The sequence below is a fragment of the Megalopta genalis genome, chromosome 4 (assembly GCF_051020955.1).
Source record: "Megalopta genalis isolate 19385.01 chromosome 4, iyMegGena1_principal, whole genome shotgun sequence".
NCBI classification, from domain to species: Eukaryota; Metazoa; Arthropoda; class Insecta; order Hymenoptera; family Halictidae; genus Megalopta; species Megalopta genalis.
The window spans coordinates 4542769-4561319 of NC_135016.1; the positions used below are offsets into that span (position 1 = coordinate 4542769).

General features: G+C 46.3%; 4 protein-coding genes and 1 non-coding gene across 7 annotated transcripts; 4 read left to right on the forward strand and 1 right to left on the reverse strand.

Moving 5' to 3' along the window:
• Window positions 1-172: 172 nt before the first annotated feature.
• atk (artichoke) lies at window positions 173-9722 on the forward strand. 2 transcript variants are annotated; one of them, XM_076521164.1, is made up of 10 exons: window positions 173-839; window positions 2971-3183; window positions 3254-5131; window positions 5806-6130; window positions 6200-6466; window positions 6793-6946; window positions 7119-7331; window positions 7416-8124; window positions 8323-8642; window positions 8834-9722. In XM_076521164.1, the coding sequence occupies exons 2-10, from the start codon at window positions 3020-3022 to the stop codon at window positions 9307-9309; spliced, it is 4506 nt and encodes a 1501-aa protein (XP_076377279.1). In that variant the 5' UTR covers window positions 173-839; window positions 2971-3019; the 3' UTR covers window positions 9310-9722. The 2 variants fall into 2 exon arrangements, with proteins under 2 accessions (XP_076377279.1, XP_076377278.1); XM_076521163.1 differs by lacking the exon at window positions 173-839 and having other exon boundaries at window positions 2522-3183.
• Rpn8 (regulatory particle non-ATPase 8) lies at window positions 9412-11498 on the reverse strand. Its single transcript, XM_033474297.2, has 4 exons — window positions 11272-11498; window positions 11018-11110; window positions 10756-10934; window positions 9412-10684 (listed from the first exon to the last, which is right to left on the reverse strand). The coding sequence occupies exons 1-4, from the start codon at window positions 11489-11491 to the stop codon at window positions 10169-10171; spliced, it is 1008 nt and encodes a 335-aa protein (XP_033330188.1). The 5' UTR covers window positions 11492-11498; the 3' UTR covers window positions 9412-10168.
• Window positions 11499-13155: 1657 nt separating this feature from the next.
• LOC117222536 (inosine triphosphate pyrophosphatase) lies at window positions 13156-15523 on the forward strand. The gene is made up of 4 exons (XM_076521025.1): window positions 13156-13226; window positions 13529-14825; window positions 15129-15322; window positions 15391-15523. Exons 1-2 carry the CDS (start codon window positions 13217-13219, stop codon window positions 14113-14115), a joined length of 597 nt encoding a protein of 198 aa, XP_076377140.1. The 5' UTR covers window positions 13156-13216; the 3' UTR covers window positions 14116-14825; window positions 15129-15322; window positions 15391-15523.
• A 315-nt stretch (window positions 15524-15838) lies between these two features.
• On the forward strand, window positions 15839-15912 carry TRNAN-GUU (transfer RNA asparagine (anticodon GUU)). The gene has a single exon. It is a non-coding gene; the product is annotated as a tRNA-Asn (tRNA).
• Window positions 15913-16047: 135 nt separating this feature from the next.
• Window positions 16048-18339, forward strand: Phb1 (prohibitin 1). 2 transcript variants are annotated; one of them, XM_033474279.2, is made up of 4 exons: window positions 16048-16204; window positions 16579-16676; window positions 16762-17183; window positions 17270-18339. In XM_033474279.2, the coding sequence occupies exons 2-4, from the start codon at window positions 16592-16594 to the stop codon at window positions 17576-17578; spliced, it is 816 nt and encodes a 271-aa protein (XP_033330170.2). In that variant the 5' UTR covers window positions 16048-16204; window positions 16579-16591; the 3' UTR covers window positions 17579-18339. The 2 variants fall into 2 exon arrangements, with proteins under 2 accessions (XP_033330170.2, XP_033330171.2); XM_033474280.2 differs by lacking the exon at window positions 16048-16204 and adding an exon at window positions 16309-16482.
• The last annotated feature ends 212 nt before the right edge of the window (window positions 18340-18551 follow it).

Below are 18551 nucleotides of genomic sequence, written 5' to 3' on the forward strand. Positions count from 1 at the left end.
TTTTCTTGTTTGTTGTACTCTAATTAAGCTTGTTGAGATCGTAGCGAGATCTATTGTCGGTCCCGTTGTCTGTTACCGTATATTTTCTGTATCTCGTAAGAGGCGGATAAAGAAAGACGGAACTCGTGTCATCTGGACTGGAACCTATTTAACTGCACGTTCGTCAGAAAATCATGGGAATCGTCGTTGTCCTCGGGTCGAAGCAACCATCGAACGATCCTGCAGGCAGCAGTTCGCGTACGATAACGAGAAATTTCACGAAAAATCGTGTGACAAGGCCTTCCGAGACGCGTCGTGCTCTGTCGCCAACGTTGACAAAGCGTGCCGCGCGGTTCTAGCGGTTGTCGATCGCAACGTTTTTCGGCAACCTTCGGACCAGGAAGTCCCGGGCATGAAGAAACCGTAAATTCGAAACTTGTCACTGTCGCCAAATGATTCGGACGCGAAGATTCGGTGGAAAGGGAAGAATTTCCTGGAAGCGTGCCTTCACGGTGGCTGGACACAGCACTTCGCAATTCTCTTTTCGTCCCGCTCGCCATCGCCCACGCCACAGTCATCTTCTCCCCTCGACTTTGTGCATCAGCACGCTTTGCACAAAAGTTCTTCGTGTAGTTAGTCCGTGCCTGTCCGTAACGAGAGCGCCGAGGCTCTTGTGCTCTGTGCGCGAATCGCGTCGCTTCTTCGTTTGTGAACGAACAGTGGCTGCAGTGATATCTTCCCCTTGCAGGATATCGGATCTTCAGCGATCGTTTCCAACCGGAGGATAACACGAGGATTCGACGAGTAACGCGAACTCGAAAGTAGGAGGGGCTTCGAGGATCTCGGGGGTTGGCGATCTTGTGAGTCCTAAAAATTTCAGTGTTCACCCTCGATTTGTTGGGCAGGGTACCAAATTTAGGGTACAGAGATTGACTCTAGACGAAGAGCTTTCCAAAACGTGGGGAGAATATTTTTCTGGACCTTCTATCGTAGTCTCGTATCCTAGAAAAATCTAGCAATCTCTGTTAATATCTAGCAATTGTATTTATGCTGTTGGAAGTACTAGATTCATAAGCTCGTTCTGAAAATTCTAGTTAGTCGAATTGCGAGCGGACGCCGTGTCAGCTCGCTAATTAAACTAAACAGTATGTTGCGCTATCGGTGCAGTTCCTTTGAAAGGTACCCGACTTCTTTTCCAAGTTGCGTAATTGCTGCGGGGTTCGGAACGATAGCCGCGCAGGACAACCAAGGAAGTATATGTCACTTTCACTGGAATCATACGCGATCGCCGGTTCGATCGCGGCAAGCTCGGTACCGCAACGACGACGGAGATCGTTGCTGCACCTGTGTCATTTGTTCGCATTGTGAGCCGCGAATTAGCGTCGCATCGATTGCGTCAATGGATCGCAGAATCGGCCGGAATCACGCGATCGAGAGAGGCGAACGCGATTGAACGCGATCGGGGTTACTTTAATGGTCGATGGAACGAACGAGAAACGATTTTGTAACAATCGGACTGGTTTCAGCAGCATGCTAATGCAGTCACGTGAGTGCGGCGACCTGCATTCGCACGTCTGACGCGCTCCCTTAAATTTACGGTCGCGTTTCGAACGCGCGCGCGCGCGCGCACTCACACATACATCCGCGTCAGATTTGATTTTGAATCTTCCTTTCGTTAATGGTCACCTGGTATCGGCATTCTTCATGTTCGGCTGGCTTTCCAGGCCGACCAATTGTTCGTACTTACGGAAGACGCGTTATGAAACACACGTGGTCACCCGTGACAGCAGCCGCAGAGGAACACCTTTGTTCTCCTGCCATCTGATAACGGCCAAGGGATTTTTCTCTTCCGCGTCGATCCCTTTCGAGCCTCCGCGGATCCTTTCGAATTCGATTTTCGGATCGTGACACGATCGTAGCGCGGTTTCAAAATCCCCCCGCTGGTTTCGTCAGCGCGATTCGCATCGCGACGGGTTCCAGACGACAGCGGTCGTTACGGGGAAGGATTGTCCTAGCGGTGTTTAGCTTTGCTTACGGTACGAAGCATTAATTTTGTCGTCTAGTACCGTGACGTGTAAGCAACTAGTCTACACACGTGCGTTCGCCGATTTACGCACGGAAACCACCGTGACATCCAGGGCCACTTTAACGCCCGATGCTCGGACCGCCTACTTTCGTGCGGATCGGGATACTTTTCCCTTTTCAAAAAGGGAAGAAGACTGCTCCTCGTCGTTAATTTCCTTAGGCGATCAACACTCGGGGGACACTCTTCTTCCTTCCGGTGCTTTCAGACCGTGAAACGTGACACTTGAATCCGCCTGAAATCTGTGCAAACTTTTATTCGGATAGTCTGCTTCGAGCCTGCGATGTTAAAACGTTCAAATCGACGGAGCTTTCTATAACCAAAGTGAAAAGATTCGGATGGGGCCACATGGGGATTTCTCTAACTTTCATCGGCTAAAAATAATGTTCTACCAGCGTCACACGTATGCGACACGTTCACGATCTAGTACATTACGCGAAAATGGTCGAATTAATTGTATTGCACGTTGACATACGAAAGCATAATCGTTCGCAACTTTTGTTCGACGGATTGATTGAATCTTTAATAGAGTGTTTAATAAAATACATTAACAATGATGATAGACAACGAAAAAGTGGCGACAGTCATTCTATAAAATTAGATCAACGAGAAACGAATAGAATCGTCATTAGTAGACTGCGGATTTTATGCATTTATGCCAAAAATGAGTAGCTGAAATATGAAATCATAAAGCCACGAGAACAATCGAATGATATTGTCAAACAGTTTTCAAGTTAACAAAATTATTAAAAGAAATAATTTATTTGTTTCCAATTTCTGTTTCATACAATCGTCTTGGAACAATTTTATTTTGCACAAAGATCCGCAGTCTAGTCGTCAGATTCTCATCTCTAAAAGCCGTGAGTCTGAATGATCAAGATAACGTTCCAGCCTGGGCCTATTTCCAGAAAATGCGGGGCCGGCATCCAAGGTCGTAGACCAAGGTCCAAATGCGCGATGGTTAAACCACCGGAAGGTGGAGGCCTCTTTGCAGCCGGCTGGTTTCTGGCACTGTGTTGGGCCAGTGTCAGCGGCCAGCTGAGCGCCGAGTACGGGTGTCCTACTCAGGAGAGGATCCTACCTTGTAGATGCTCCACTCGCGACATGGAGATCCAGATCTGGCAAGTGCAAACCTGCTCGACGATCTTGCTCCCCTCTTAGCAGCCTCGCTCATCCAGCTTCTACCACTAGGTGCAGTCACAGCGAGTTGCCAAAGGTTCTCGAGGGTCTGAAAGCGGTGAGCCACTACCTGGACCGGCCGGTGGACGAGCTGATCCTGGAGAACAACAATCTACCTAGTCTACCGGGCAAAGTGTTCGCCACTTTGCGCGTTCTCCGGCTGATGTTGCGGAACAATCGCCTGGAGAGAGTGTCTTCGGGCTGGCTGGAGGGTTTGCACGATTCTTTGTTGGAATTGTTCGTCGTGGAGCCGGACCTGCGATCCCTGCCGGTGGACAGCCTCGAGAATCTGCAAGGTCTGGAGGCGGTGACCTTGCAGAGTCGGGTGATGAAGAAGCTGCCGAAGTTCTCCGGCCTGCCGAAGCTCAGATACCTTCAGATCAACTCGCCGGCTCTGCTGGAGCTGGCTCCGAGGAACTTCCGAGACCTGCCCAGCCTGGAGCAGCTTCACGTGTTCGGCAGCTCGCGGCTGATACGCTTGGAGGCGGGTCTGTTCCGAGGCCTGCCGCGGCTCGAGCTGGTGAACATCACCGATTGCGGGGTCCACTGGGTTCATCCGCGGACGATGATCGATCTGCCGGAGCTGAAGGAACTTTCGTTGGTGGGGAACTCGATCGTCGATGCCGGGATGATCGGCCGTGCCAGCGTGGATCTACCCTCGCTATCGGTGATCCGACTCGACCGGAATCGCATCAATCGGCTGGACGAGGGGGCCTTCACCGACCTGGCCGTCCTCTCCCGCCTCTCCTTATCGAGGAATCATATCACCGAGGTGTTCGCTGGAGCGTTCCAAAGAATGCCGGCGTTGAAGACCGTGGATCTTAATCACAATCTAATACACCGCATACATCCGGAATTTTTCCCGCGCAGACCTAGCAGCAGCTTGGAAGAGTTCTGGCTGATCGACAACGACCTCAGCCACGTGTCCGAGCTGAGGTCCATCATGGAGGCGCTGCCTAGGCTGAAGCTCCTCGACGTCAGCCACAACCAGATCGAGGAGATCCCGTTCGGAGCGCTGAGAGGCCATCCGACGCTGGAGAGGCTTCACCTTGATCACAACCGAGTGGCCTTTCTGCAAAGGGAGACCTTCACCGCAATGCCCGCTCTTAGGGAACTGCGTTTAAAGAACAACTCTTTGTCGAACCAGCTCGAGACGCCATTTTGGAACCTGCCGGCGCTGAAAGGTCTGGATCTCTCCGGGAACTACTTCCGACACATCGAGCCCCGACTGCTGACCAATCTGCCGAGCCTGAGGCGGTTGGACATGAGCGGGAACGCCATCGGGATGATCGAGCCGGAATCCTTCCTAGGCACGCCGGCGTTGGAGCACATCAACATCTCCGGGAACGCGCTCTCTGTACTTCATCCTCTGACCTTCCACCATTTGAGCAACCTCTACGAGCTGGACGTCGGCTGGAATCGGATGCTCGAGATCGTCCCAGGCCTGCCCGGGAACATAGAACACCTGTACATGCCCATGAACCGTATCGTCGTCCTGCCTGCCGTCTCGTCACAGGATCTAGCCCTTCCGGTGCTGAGGTCCCTCGATCTCAGCGCGAACGGGATCGAACGGATCTCGCCCGGCACTCTGACCGATCTGCCGAACATGAGGAAGCTGAATCTAGGCTATAATGCTCTGAGGATCATCGAGGACGGCACCTTCGACGGTTTGTCCAGGCTCGAACAGTTGGACCTGAAGTACAATCGCTTGGTCACCCTCCATGGCAGAAGCTTCAGGCCTCTCAGATCGCTGATGGATCTCAGCTTGAAGGGCAACCGGCTGGAGGTCCTCAGGCCGGACATCTTCCAGGAGAATGTCCGACTGCAGCGGCTCGATTTGAGCAGGAATAATCTGGCGCAAATCCCTCATGCCACCTTCTCCAACACCAGGTAAGAGAGCTCGGCGATCGCGGTGCTGCACTTTTCCACGCGTTAACGCGCCCACAGAAAAGCGGTTTCACTCGTGGCCATTCGGTTGCGTCACCGGCAAATTGGTACCTAGAAAGTCGGTGCTCGTGTTTAAGTGTCCCCTTTTAGACGTGGAGTGCCATCGGCCTGGCGTGTCGCCATTTTCTCGGGCTTTATGCCGCGTTAACACGGCATATAATGTCCTCCTTGTTGTATCCACGAGAAATTCGAAATATTCTCGTCACGCGGTAAACTTTTGAGGGTCGGTTTCACCCTGTTGAAGCTAATTACCGCCGCTAGAAAAAAACACGTATCGCTTAATTTTTCGAGTAGTAGAACATATGCGAAAACGGAACAAAATCAGAGAGGCACGCTTGCCTAGTGTTCCTTACAAGTTAGGTAGGAAAATAATGGTAGAAATCGTAGATCCAAGAATCGATTGACAGCGTCGAATATTTAATTAGAGTCGACCAGGCGAAATGGTCGAAACAGATTTATTCAGCGGTCAGGCGAAATTTTCTCTCGAAGACGAGCCGAGATCCCGCGCGAAGGTAGCTCCCGATAGAAAGGTGTCGGTGGTCCGACGTGGCCGCGGCGGAAACAGCCGTTTCTATTAACGATCGGACGTCAAAGGGAGGAAACGGCGTTAATTGCAGAGACCTTCGTGAACTGTACGCGTCGCACAACACTTTGACCGAGTTACCCGGATCGTTGCACGGCTTAACAGCGCTCCAGGTTCTCGACTTGAGCTTCAACAAGCTGAACATCCTGTCGCCGGAAACTCTGAGCAGCCTGTCGGCCTTGCTCGAGCTGAAGCTCGTCCGGAATCGGATCCGCGAGCTTCGCGAGGGCGCTTTCGACGGGCTGCCGCGACTGTCCTTGATCGATCTGGAGAGCAACGATCTGAGGATCATCGAGAGGAACGCGATAAGATCTCTGCCGGAGCTGCAGGCGATAAGGCTCGGGAAGAATCGATTGCAGGTGAAAACGACGGTTCAGATCGCGTTCGTGGTCGGAACAGCGGAGATTAATCGATCGATCTTCCATCAGATAATCCCGAGCGGAGCTTTCACCGAGCTCCCTTTGCTGCAAAGCGCGGAACTGCAGGAGAATCGGATCCAGGAAATCGCGAGCAACGCGTTCATTAACGTGCCTCACCTTCTCTTTCTTAATCTGAGCTACAATCATTTGCCGGCGCTGGATTACGTCGGTCTGGAGAGCCTCCGGTCGCTGGAGGTCCTGGACTTGAGCAACAACCGATTGTCCAGGGTGTCCAGCACGAGTCTGGCATCGATGGAATGGCTGGTCGAGTTGAAAGTGAGTGGCCGTCGACGTCGTCGTCGAAACATCCGCCCGCGAAATCGGTTCGTTGCTTTCCGACGCGCCGCGGGTTCTCTCTTTTTTTTTCTTTTTCGTAACGATCGCGTTTCAGCGGCGCCGTGGAACGAAAGAAAAATGCTTGGTGGGGATCGTCTTTAGTAATAACGGGCAGAATACTTTCTCGTCGAGAGTGAAACTTCTCCACGAACCGTGGTGCGCGAGGCCACGTTCGTTATGCTAGCGGAGCAATTATTCGTACGGGCTGAATCGTTAATTAAGGAGATAGCGGATCGTTTAACACACGTTTTCCACTTTGCCCGCAGATGGATAACAATCGGATTTGCGCCATCCAAGGCTCGCCTTTCGACGAAATGCCGCGGCTCCGGGTGCTCAGCCTGAGGAGCAACCGGATGGCTTCCGTTTCCGAAGCGGCGTTCAAACGATTGCGATCGAACATCGCGGTTCTGGACATCGATGGTAATTAGCCACGTTCGCCGGATTAGTTTACGGCGCGAGAAACTTTCGCTCGCGCATTTCCATACGAACGGAAAAACGGCTACTTAGCTTCTCGGGTTAATAGATTGAATCGTCTTCGAATGACGAGCGCTGCTCGAACGACGATGCTTAGACTATCGCAATTTCTGACAAGGCAATCCGCTTTCCTGCTCGTGCGGGATGCTGTGGCTAAGAGGGTGGCTGCAACAGGCGTCTTCGGAGGGTCCAAGGTGTGCCGATGGGTCGCTGTTCAAAGAAATCAGGCTGTCTCGCCAGGACTGCCAAAGGGAGAGACACATCGATCCCATTCACCCTGGCTGCGAGGCTGAAATGATCGATTTGGCACCGTACCCCGTGTCCTCCTCGCGTGAGTCCGACGGTTTCGTTGGTTTCTTTTAAGAACGACGCAAGATTTTTTACATTGTTCTTCCATACTCTTCCTCGCCAACAGTGTACGGTGCAACGGAAGTGGTACCGCTCCGTATGAACATAAAAGACTCGTCGACGCGACCTCCGTCGCAGGACTCCGACTACCTTTACGAATACGCAGACTATCAAGAGACCAGGAACGAAACCACGAACGCGACAAATCAGTCCTCGCCGACTGCGCAAACAGACGCGACGAAAGTCGTTCAATCGTCGGAGAAGGTTCAACCGCAGTCGAACACCACTGTCCCCGTGAAGAAGAACACCTTGATGCCACCGTCCCCAAGCAGCTCCGGCTTCACCTTCTTTGGGGTGCCCTTGCCCAGTCTGAACTTCAACCTCTGGGGGAACTCGGGCAGGAAATCGGAGCGGAAGAATTCATCCGGAAGACCTGGAAGAGGTCGCTACAGGACTTTCCCGCCGACGGAACCGGAAATCCACAGGGGTGGATTCGTGCCTCTGCCTCGTGGACAGGGTGGCTTCGTGCCTATCGCAGACCCTAGGATAACGTACCAGAAACAGGCGAAGAATGAGACCTCGGGGTCGCAGAATTCTAGCGTTGTGCCGGAGGAGAAGAGACGATGGAAAAGCGGAAACGGAACGGTGGTGAAGATCGACAGGACCCAGCTGAGGGCGAGCAGGCCTAAATTGGGATTCAAGGAGAGGGAGGAACTGTCCACTGTGGCGACGAGCGAGGCGGACTATAAGAAGCAACAGCACGATCTAAGGAACAGGTAAACAGTCGGAAATGTTGGTAGAGCCGATAATTAGTTTCCCCTTGAAGCTATTAAACCATGCCTCGTGAACTACTTATGGAGATTTCTATTGATTTCGACTTGAATAATCATTCTCTTAGATTATATTAGCAATCTTCGTCACGGTCTGACTCCGTTTTACACGGCGAGGTGTTAATCAAATTGCGATTACGTTAGTTCCAGTCATACGAACGCGACGAGAACGTCGGATTCGAGTGTAGCGGCGGACGAGTCGCCCCAAGAAGCAAACGAGACTTCTGCGGCTGTTGAGATCCAAGATGGCCCGGAGGTGAACCAGAAGCCCAGCAGATTCGAGGAGAAGCCTGAAGCTGAGCTTGCGAATAGGGTCGTCTGGACAACACCGAAAACAACAGAAGCGACGAAAGAAGTAAAAGGAACGTCAACGGAGACCGTTAAGGGAGAGAAGAACGTCTTCTGGGAACCGGAAGTCGAGTTCCAGGAGACGTCCACGCCGACGACGACTGTTCGAAGCGAAGGTGAACACACGAGTTACATTTTAATATTAATATAATATAATATATTATAATATATATAATAATATTAATAATATATAATATATTATAATATATATATATATAATAATATTAATTATATATAATATATTATAATATATATAATAATATTAATATATATTAAGTACTCAACAGTTACGATTGTGTGATTTTAGATGTCTCGAGTGTTATGGCAACCGAGGGTACAGTTCCAACGTCAGAGAACCGGAAGAACGTGTCAGCGTCGCAGTTTTCCAGGGAAACGGAAGCTTCGGCTCTTTCAGCTTTTCTGGTTCCAGGGGGCCAGGTGCCTTCTTCTGGTTCGCCGGCGAACTTGCGTCCCCTAGGTCGACCAACCATAACGAAGGTCCCTTCGCCGCGTTTAGGGCTCATGTCCGAGCCGGAGAGGCAGAAATCGGTGGCCGAGGCTGTTCAGAGGAACGTTGGGACCGCGGAGGAGATCGTCGAGAAGGACGAGGCCTCGAATGAAAATGCCGAAGTGATCGAGGACAGTTCGTTCAACTGGTACTTCCAGCATTACAACGACACTAATCTGGAGCCCTACGTGGGCATCGCGTACAGTGGAAGCGGGAGGACGTGTCGGTGGACTTTGTTGAGTCAGATGTGCCTGGTTCTGTACACCTTGATGTAGAGAGAAGAAGAAAGTTTGTTTCGTCGCGGAGAATATCTAGCGCGTTCTCTTTTCATGCACAGAGTATGGTTGTTCGAAGGATAAAGTAAGGAGATAAGCCTATTAATGAAAAACAGCGTGTATCTCAAATTATGTATCGTACAGGTACAAGCATGACGAAAATGCTGTTTTACGGTACACAGTTTCGATCCTCCCCGGGCGTACGCTTTGCGTGTAGCGTCGGGCCTTCGAGGATTTCCGGATCGAGATTTTGCAGACAGACGAAGCTCGAACGGATCGAGAAAGGCTCGAGGCTCGAGACCCGACGCTACGCCGTCTGAAGCTTCGTATGACACAAATGCGAGCCGTTCACCGTGGCCCCCCGCAGAGTATTGACGAAGAATAAATAAAGTCGTGTGCTCGAATGATCGGTATTGCTCTCGGTTTCCGTTTCTTTACATTTTTATTAACAACGCAGCGTCACGTTACTTATGAAAGCTCAATTTCTTTAGAAAAAACATGTTTGCAGTGTTCGAACCGTCTAGACTGTGGGAGGTGTGCATTACATAAAAGTTGCAGGTGGCAGTCGATCGTTCCTAATTACAGGTAACAAGGAACTACGCGTAATCGATACCCTTTATCTAATGCAAAGTACTCGCCCGAGTTTCGTTACTATCCTGGAACACCTCGTCGAGGGAAATTCTTCGTATCTGTTTAGCGTTTTCTTTTTTTCTTTTTTTTGGTGTTAGCTCGAAAATGTCGACCGTCTCAAAACACAGAAATACATTTGTACATGTATGGACAAACTTCGTGAGTTTGGTGAACTTTCGTTAGATCAACAGTCTGAGAACCGCACGTGTTAGTCTCGGTCTCGCTCGGCTCATTGGCTCTTCGCTTTCGCCTTTTCTTTCTCCTCCTTCTTCTCCTCCTCTTTCTTATCGTCCTTCTTCACCTCCTTCTTGTCAGCCTCTTTTTTCTCGGCGTCGCGGTTGGTGAGCTTGTTATTAATTAGATTGTGAAGGGCTACTATAGATCTGACCAATGCGGCCAGATAGACGACTAACATCTGGTCGTTCGTCTTCACGTATAAAGAGTCGACGAACTTGCTTTGAGTCATGTCGGGCAGTAAATTAAAAATGTCCTGGAGCTGGTAAACGATTTGATGGTTTATCGGCAGCTTTCCGCTACCAACTTGCAACAGGTAGTCTCTGATCTCCCTGATCTGCTCGTGCAGACCCTTTAGACCTAACAGTTGGTTTGTGATTCTCTGACTGAGGGTGCCCACGGTGGTGTCCTTGATGTCTCTCAACAGATGCTCGACACCCACCTCTTCAGCCTCCTCTGCTCCAATTTCACTGGGGATATGTTCGAATGTCTTGGATGTTGGAGAACCATCCTGTAAAGAACCAAGCATTATACTACCTGTGTTATAGGTTTTAGATGATATACGGTATAATAAATATTTACATCGTGCACTTCTTCAACAGCCTGATAAGCTTCTGTCGGAAGACCTAAGTCCTTAGGCTTAGCATCAATGATGACCAGCACAGAATTAGGGCAGTATCTCCTAATTAATTCATTGATAGCTACATCGTTCTGATGTAGTTTGGGTCCAGTGTGATACCATCCTACTACCTTTTCACGAGCTGAAACGTTAAATGGTACAATTTTAACTCAGTTTATGTGGTAACATATTTCTGATCCTTTAAAATTTATTGTAGGTGCTCACCATTAACTTTTTTGAACATTCCATACATGTTTTCCAGATAGTCATGGTCGAGGAACCATACAGTTTTGTCTTTGTCATCCTCATCGAAGGGTACTGTAAGAAAAACAACAATGGCTGAGTTATTTAAAATTAAATCTCACACTTGCATCCACTTCCAGTGATAACTAAGAGGTGTGTGATAAGTTGCAGATAGTAAATTGTAAAAATAAGTAAAAGTTGCATGAGTAAATGAGAAATGCTGGAGTCATTCTAACCTGCAAAGCTGTTTGACACGTCTAAAACACCTTTAGGCCTCCAGCATCCAAGTAATACACCGACAACCCTTTTCTGATTGCCGATTTTTCCCATCCGATTATAATGGTCCACCACGCTGAGTAGTACCAGCGGATGTACTACTACTTTTGTTGTCACTACCTCTTGACTCGGCATTTTTGAGCTGCTGCTACAGATTTCTGCGCTGCTGCTGCTTTGCATTTACAGTGAACAAATTTCTCTGTGTGATCTTAAATTCTTACTAAAGTAAAATCCCTAGTTAGTCAACGAACGTGTGGACGAACCACGGACTATATGGTCCGTACAGCTATGCCCGATACTGGACAAAAGTTCTTTCTTCTTGAAATTTCTGTTGTATTTCAAGACTAATGTTGCACCAATCGCATTAAATGGATAAAAGAAGAAGTGTAGATTTTTTATTTATTAATCTCAATCCTTAAAAATTATAAAATCTCTACGGAAAGTATGAAAATATTATTCTTAAGTACGTATGTACTCTGAGCACACGTTCTGCGTAACAATTGGTCGGTTCGTATAACTTTATTATACAATAAAACGACATGAAAAATACCGGAAAATGTTCATTGAACCTTCCTGCGTCCATATCATTCATAAAATTCTACGGAAAATCAAGCAATAGATAAATATTTAACAAAATAGTTATATAAACGCCGAAAAGTAGACGATGGCGCCATCTAGCGATGAAACGTGGCGATATGAATTTACAGAAAACAGAATATCTTGTAAACTAGTGACAAAAAATTAATATTTTTGGTCTTAAATTGTTCGTGGTAAATCCACGCTTCACATTCATACCAAAAAGCCTCATAATTATTGCTAGTTTTAATTTTTAATAAATCGCTTGTCCACGAGCACTGAAACACTATAGCTATCTAGCGGTGAAACTCCCGAACTAAATCTGTTCCATGAGAATATGCATATGTTCGGAAAAAGTATGAAAACTCAAAATTTAGTGCTAGAATAGATACTTTGCGGATGCAGGAATGATCGCAATGATCTTCTGCATATATATTATGCAAAGAAGTCCGATAAAAAACGAGTAATAAATAGATATTCAATCATGTTCTCAAACCATGCTGTATTCTATATAGGACATAAAGTATCGGGGAAGCAATTTCTTAATAAATAACAATCCGCAATAATTATGAGGTATTTTGATATGATTATGGTGCACAAATTCACCGTGAATATTTTGTGATATAAATCATTAATTGCGAGGCACAAATTTCTGAGTTTATTCAAGTTTTTCTGTTTTCGTATTTTCGAGTTCCGCCGCTAGATGGCGCATGATGTGCAATTGCTCAAGAAAAACAGCTTTTCGATCTCCAAAAAATGGTTGATATTTAAATTCTTATAACTTTCTTATTAGGAATCGTAGGACAATAAACTTGATCTCATTTTAAAGCTTGTACTCTCTACTTTCGCATAGTATCCTTCATTTATCTCCAAAAAATTTTTAGGTGGCATAATGCGTGGGAAACCAGCGACATGTTTTCTTACAAAAATGCTACAAATTAAAATGTCTTAAAAAACATTACAAAATGATTTCCGTATTTGAGTCTACCATAAACTTGTAGATTGAAGCTTCCTCTTTATAACGAGCCCTTAAAATTTGATATACGATTCTTCTTCATTGATTTATTTAACTTTGAAGAAGGCGTTCCAATTCGTACGTCTTTGCATCCTTTTGCGAGCGACTGTTATGCTAATGATCCTAATTTTTGGGAAGCGATTAAGAAAGACTACTACCGACGAAACCTAGAAAACAGATTGGTAGAGAAATTGGGCGGATTTAGCAAAGGAAGAGAACTAGGGAAAGTAAAAAACTGGCAAAGGATGGACTGTTGGCAGCACTGTTGGAGGAGCACGTTGTTGTCGAGTGTGTACATTTTTCTGTTGCAGCAGATGATAAAAGGTAACTTATTCAATAAAAACAATCAACTCATCAAATTTCTGTGACATAATTCGACAAAGATTAAGTCAAGACTTCTCAGGCTAGACACCTAAATAAAGATTCATTTAATTTGTCCAAAAAATGGCAACGATTCCATGCGTTTCTCGCACAACAATGTGTGCAAAGCACACAAGTGTCGTGTTTCCTACATGCCATCTGGTACAAAATTCGTGAATTAATCGTATCAAGAGCTGCCAACTTAAATTACAAATATAAAGCGCGAAATTTTTATGTCAGCATCAAGTACCTTCCACTTTTTTCAGAACTTTACAGGATGTCGAAGCCGATCGTGTTCGTAACCGGAAACGCGAAGAAACTCGAGGAATTCGTGGCCATCTTGGGGAAAAATTTCCCCCGGGAAATTACGAGCAAATCGATCGATCTTCCAGAATATCAGGGAGCGAGCATAGACAACATTTGTACCAGTAAATGTCGAGCTGCCGCGGATTTGGTGAAGGGTCCGGTGATCGTCGAGGACACATGTTTGTGCTTCAACGCGATGAAGGGTTTGCCCGGTCCCTACATCAAATGGTTTTTGGAAAAAATCGGTCCGGAGGGCCTTCATCAAATGCTTCACGGCTGGGAGGACAAAACAGCGGAGGCGGTTTGCACTTTCGCTTATTCCACCGGGGAACCGGGTGAACCCGTTCTACTATTTCAAGGTCGAACACAGGGAACCATCGTGAGTCCTCGAGGAACGCGGGACTTCGGCTGGGATTGCTGTTTCCAACCCTTGGACAGCGACAAAACGTACGCGGAATTGCCGAAAGAAGTCAAGAATCAGATCTCTCATCGCGGCAAAGCGTTGCAGAAGCTGAAGGATCATTTTCTAAAGGATGTCGAACATTGATCGCGTTCTTTCCACCGGGGCAGTATTAACGTAATTATAAGTATAGACATGAGAAGAATGATAATACGTTGTTTATTATCCCCTCCTTCCCCTCACGATTATTTATTTCCTCAATCACAGAACTGAATATCTCGAGAAAACAGACTGGGTACTTTGACCCAATATCTCCGCGATGGTTCCATCCGTTATCGAAGGTGACTTCGCAGTAACATAACATTTTTAACGAATTGCATGCACTCGCGATACTTTTATCGAACGGCAATTCTCTTTTTGTTATTTAAACTGCTATCGTTTAAACAAGTCTCTAATTAATTTGAGATGTTGGATGATTCTTCGATTTGCATAGATTTTTCGTAGAGCATTTTGGTTCGCGATCACGGAGACTTCGATGCCTCGGGCGCTGGGAAAATTAGAAAAGTCGGGAACGTGGTAAAAGTTCGTTACGGTTCGCTTTAAGACGAACGCATATTTACACAATTAACGAAGCTGTAATGAAAAGAGCAAACCGGTTCAACGATACCGGTGAGGGTTATCTTTTGCATTGATTACTCCATCGTGGGGAGTTCACACCAATCCTTTGTGAGAGGTTATCGCGAGCGATTGTCTTTTCTCTTGTTATCGAAACCCGCCAATTTTCGCCGTATAAAAGGGGAAATCCATGTTCCGTGGTATCAGTCCTCCTTGGAGAGCCACGATGAACTTCTTAATGGGTGAGTAAGACGCAGAGATGAGCAATCTATAATTTAAGCAGAACATTTAACTGTCCGAACAATATATATAATTTATATTATATATTATATTATATTATATTATACTATATTATATTATATTATATTATATTATATTATATTATATTATATTATGTTATATTATATTATATTATATTATATTATATTATATTATATGTTATATATTATATATTATATATTATATATTATATATTATATAATTTATGTAGTTCAATTTTCAAGTGATTCGTTGATGCTAAATTGCAAAAATCATTTTCTCCGCAGACCCAATTGCTTCGCAGTATCATCTGCTTTTCGGCAGGCTGCCTCAAGTGAATATTGCGAGGTGACCAAAAACTCGATTGAACAATGAGGAATCTTGGTCAGAGAACGTGAACAGGTCTATCAGAGCTATGATTTAATTAGCCACGACGAAATTTTTCGATGACGCACTTGTGGTGAAAAACTTCGTGTTGAAGGTAGGTAACGACAGATGGGAACATCTCGAAGTGATTTGGTTAATGTTCTCTTTGGTTGTTACCACTAGATTATCGATCCTGGGTCTTGCTAAACCACCTTCAGACCCTGATTGAAGCTGGAAATCATGCCTTAGGGCGCTAACTAGTCGCTGATGTATCAACATATTGCAAAAACAGTGAATAAAAGTTTTATTTCGCACACTCTCTTGCTCATTTATTACATATCAAATTCGCAATTTTCCAACTTCCGATTTTCCGGGGACCTAACCGAAGTTATGTTTCCTTTCCCTCCTCTTAATAGATTCTTCCTTCAGAAATAAATACATCTTGTCAAAAACAAGAATTTTCCAGTTTTACTTTTACTAATGCAATCCTATTGATACCGAGAGATACTTTGGGTCACTTGCCACACTAGTAAGAACCATTTTATTAATTAACAGGTAAAAAAATACACTTCATGTGCTATTTTTTTGTACCACCGGTTAAATTTACGGAAGTTTGCTGGAGAAACAGGTTGCCTCCGTGGCGCAATCGGCTAGCGCGTTCGGCTGTTAACCGAAAGGTTGGTGGTTCGAGCCCACCCGGGGGCGTTTATTTTTTTTCCATTTTGTACCTGCAATAAATTGCGTCGGCTACGATTCAAGAACACCTGAACGCGTCTGTCTAGCATTGGAGATCGATTTGCTCGCATCGTTCGATCGAATTCCGACCGTGGGCAGAGCGGACGCATTTAAATCTGCCGCGCTGAAGCGGCCGCTCGAGGGCGCTGCAGTTCAGTTCTCCATTAAAGCCGGGCGCAGACTCCATTTTACTTTTATCAACGCATGTACCCCGCACGAGGAGAAAAGTGATAATTCCAGTGTAGACCATAGGATTCATTACGTAAGGATTATTTCTATTGTTTAAACAACCGCCGGCGTTGCACTATTCCGTTATTATTACAATCATTCAATGCCATCGTGGTTCCAATCTTAAACGTAGAATGACTAGGAACTAGGGCTCCTCCCGGCCGGTTTTTTTATCCAAATCTTCCTGCCACAAACGTTTGATACAATCCTAATCGTGAAATTTGAATACATTTCTTCGTTTTAGAACAATTAGTATCTAAGATTCCCCTTTAACTGTTTCGTAAATTGCTTGCTGGTCGTGTAGAGGATCAGGTTAGGTTTACTCGGCTATGGTTGAACCCAGTTACCAGGATTGCATCAGAGTAGGGTCAAGTATCTTCATTACGCTGTTTTATTGAATTCTTTCAGATATTCATAGAAAATGGCGCAGCTCATGAATAGAATGGGGCATTTGGGCCTAGCCGTGGCTCTGACTGGAACTGTTGTTAACTCTGCCCTATATAACGGTGAGTTCTCCTCTGTCTTTCATAGTAATCGGGCTATCTGTTCGCCGGATAGTTGTTTTGCAAAGCATTTATTTCTTTCTTACAGTGGATGGTGGTCACAGAGCAGTTATATTTGACAGATTTGCTGGAATAAAGAACCTAGTGGTGGGAGAAGGGACACATTTCTACATACCCTGGGTACAGAAACCTATCATATTTGATATTCGATCTAGACCAAGAACTGTACCCGTTATAACTGGAAGCAAAGATCTGCAAAACGTAAACATCACACTTCGTATCCTCTTTAGACCAGTGCCAGAGTCTCTGCCCAAAATCTATACTATTCTTGGAGTAGACTACGATGAAAGAGTATTACCATCTATCACTACCGAGGTATTGAAGGCTGTAGTTGCTCAGTTCGATGCTGGGGAATTGATCACGCAGAGAGAGCTTGTGTCTCAGAAAGTCAGCGAAGAGTTGACAGACAGAGCCTCTCAATTCGGATTGATATTGGATGACATCTCCCTTGTAAGTCCAACATCCCTTTTCAGTTCTACGACATAGGTTGTTACCGCTATGTAGGAATTGACATATTCGCGTTGTTTCTGTTTCAGACACATCTAACGTTCGGCAAAGAATTCACGCAGGCTGTCGAGTTGAAGCAAGTAGCACAGCAAGAAGCTGAAAAGGCTCGTTTCCTTGTAGAGAAGGCGGAGCAACAGAAAAAAGCAGCGGTCATCACCGCGGAGGGTGACGCTCAGGCCGCTAGCCTAATCGCGAAGTCCCTAGGTGAATGCGGCGATGGTCTTGTCGAGCTGCGAAGAATCGAAGCCGCCGAAGATATCGCACACAATCTTTCCAAATCCCGCCAAGTCGCCTACCTGCCGCAAGGTCAAAGCGTCTTATTAAACCTACCGCACTAAAGAGATCAGCCGACCCTTACGAATGACTATAGACATAAGTTGTGGCATTTATATCCTAAATGATAGCATTTTGATGCTATATTGGTGTATGAGATAATGTTGCTGGGAGATGTTTCGTGGAAGCGTTGCATAGGAATACAGATATAACATTTCATAGCATTTCAAACTTCAGTCCGGTATTCGACACGTTTCTCTCCACCTTGTACTCGACCCGAACTGCTCGTACGATTCTTCCCGTGCCTTCTAGGTCTGTAGCTTCAACCGGTTACGTAACAGACACTTGATAGGCCAAGTGCTACCGTTAGGTTCGTCGCGATTGACCTGCGAAGCAAGGAGAGCATTTTCCTTATTTTTCTTCATTGTCCAGCTTTTTAGCAACCGATTGATCGGAAAGGCAATTGATACTTTTTTTCGGCTCACTACCTTGACCTGAGTAATCCGTGCGAATCTGCGAGTGACACTGTCCATTCCAGGTAGTCTTTGCCCCACTCTGATTGCCAACATTGTATAGATCGTCGACCGAGTTCGCTTGTACATGACTCAGGTAATAAGGGAAGTAATAACACTATGTAGACCCGAGCACGGACTAAAGAATAATTAGTACCATTAGAGTCCATAACGCAGAGACGCGTGTGCAATGTTCAACACGCCGACCCCGAATTATTGCGTTCGGAACATATTTGTGGCAAGTAGTATGTATGTATTAGAGACCATGCCTGTAAACCAGTTCCAAATTGTAAACATTATTTTTTAGACCGCAATAGACCGCGAGTGTTCATTCTTACCTGTAACACCGCGCGACGGAGGGGGAAAAGAAAAGTTTTGGGGGTGTTGCATCGCGGCGATATGCGTTCGCACGGATCGCCCGATGGATCACGAACGATCAATCAGCGACTCGAAATTGGTGAAAGATTATCTCGGTCGGGGTGCTGCGGTGCCACGTTTGTCGGCGTTGCCAGTTAACAGAGAAAAC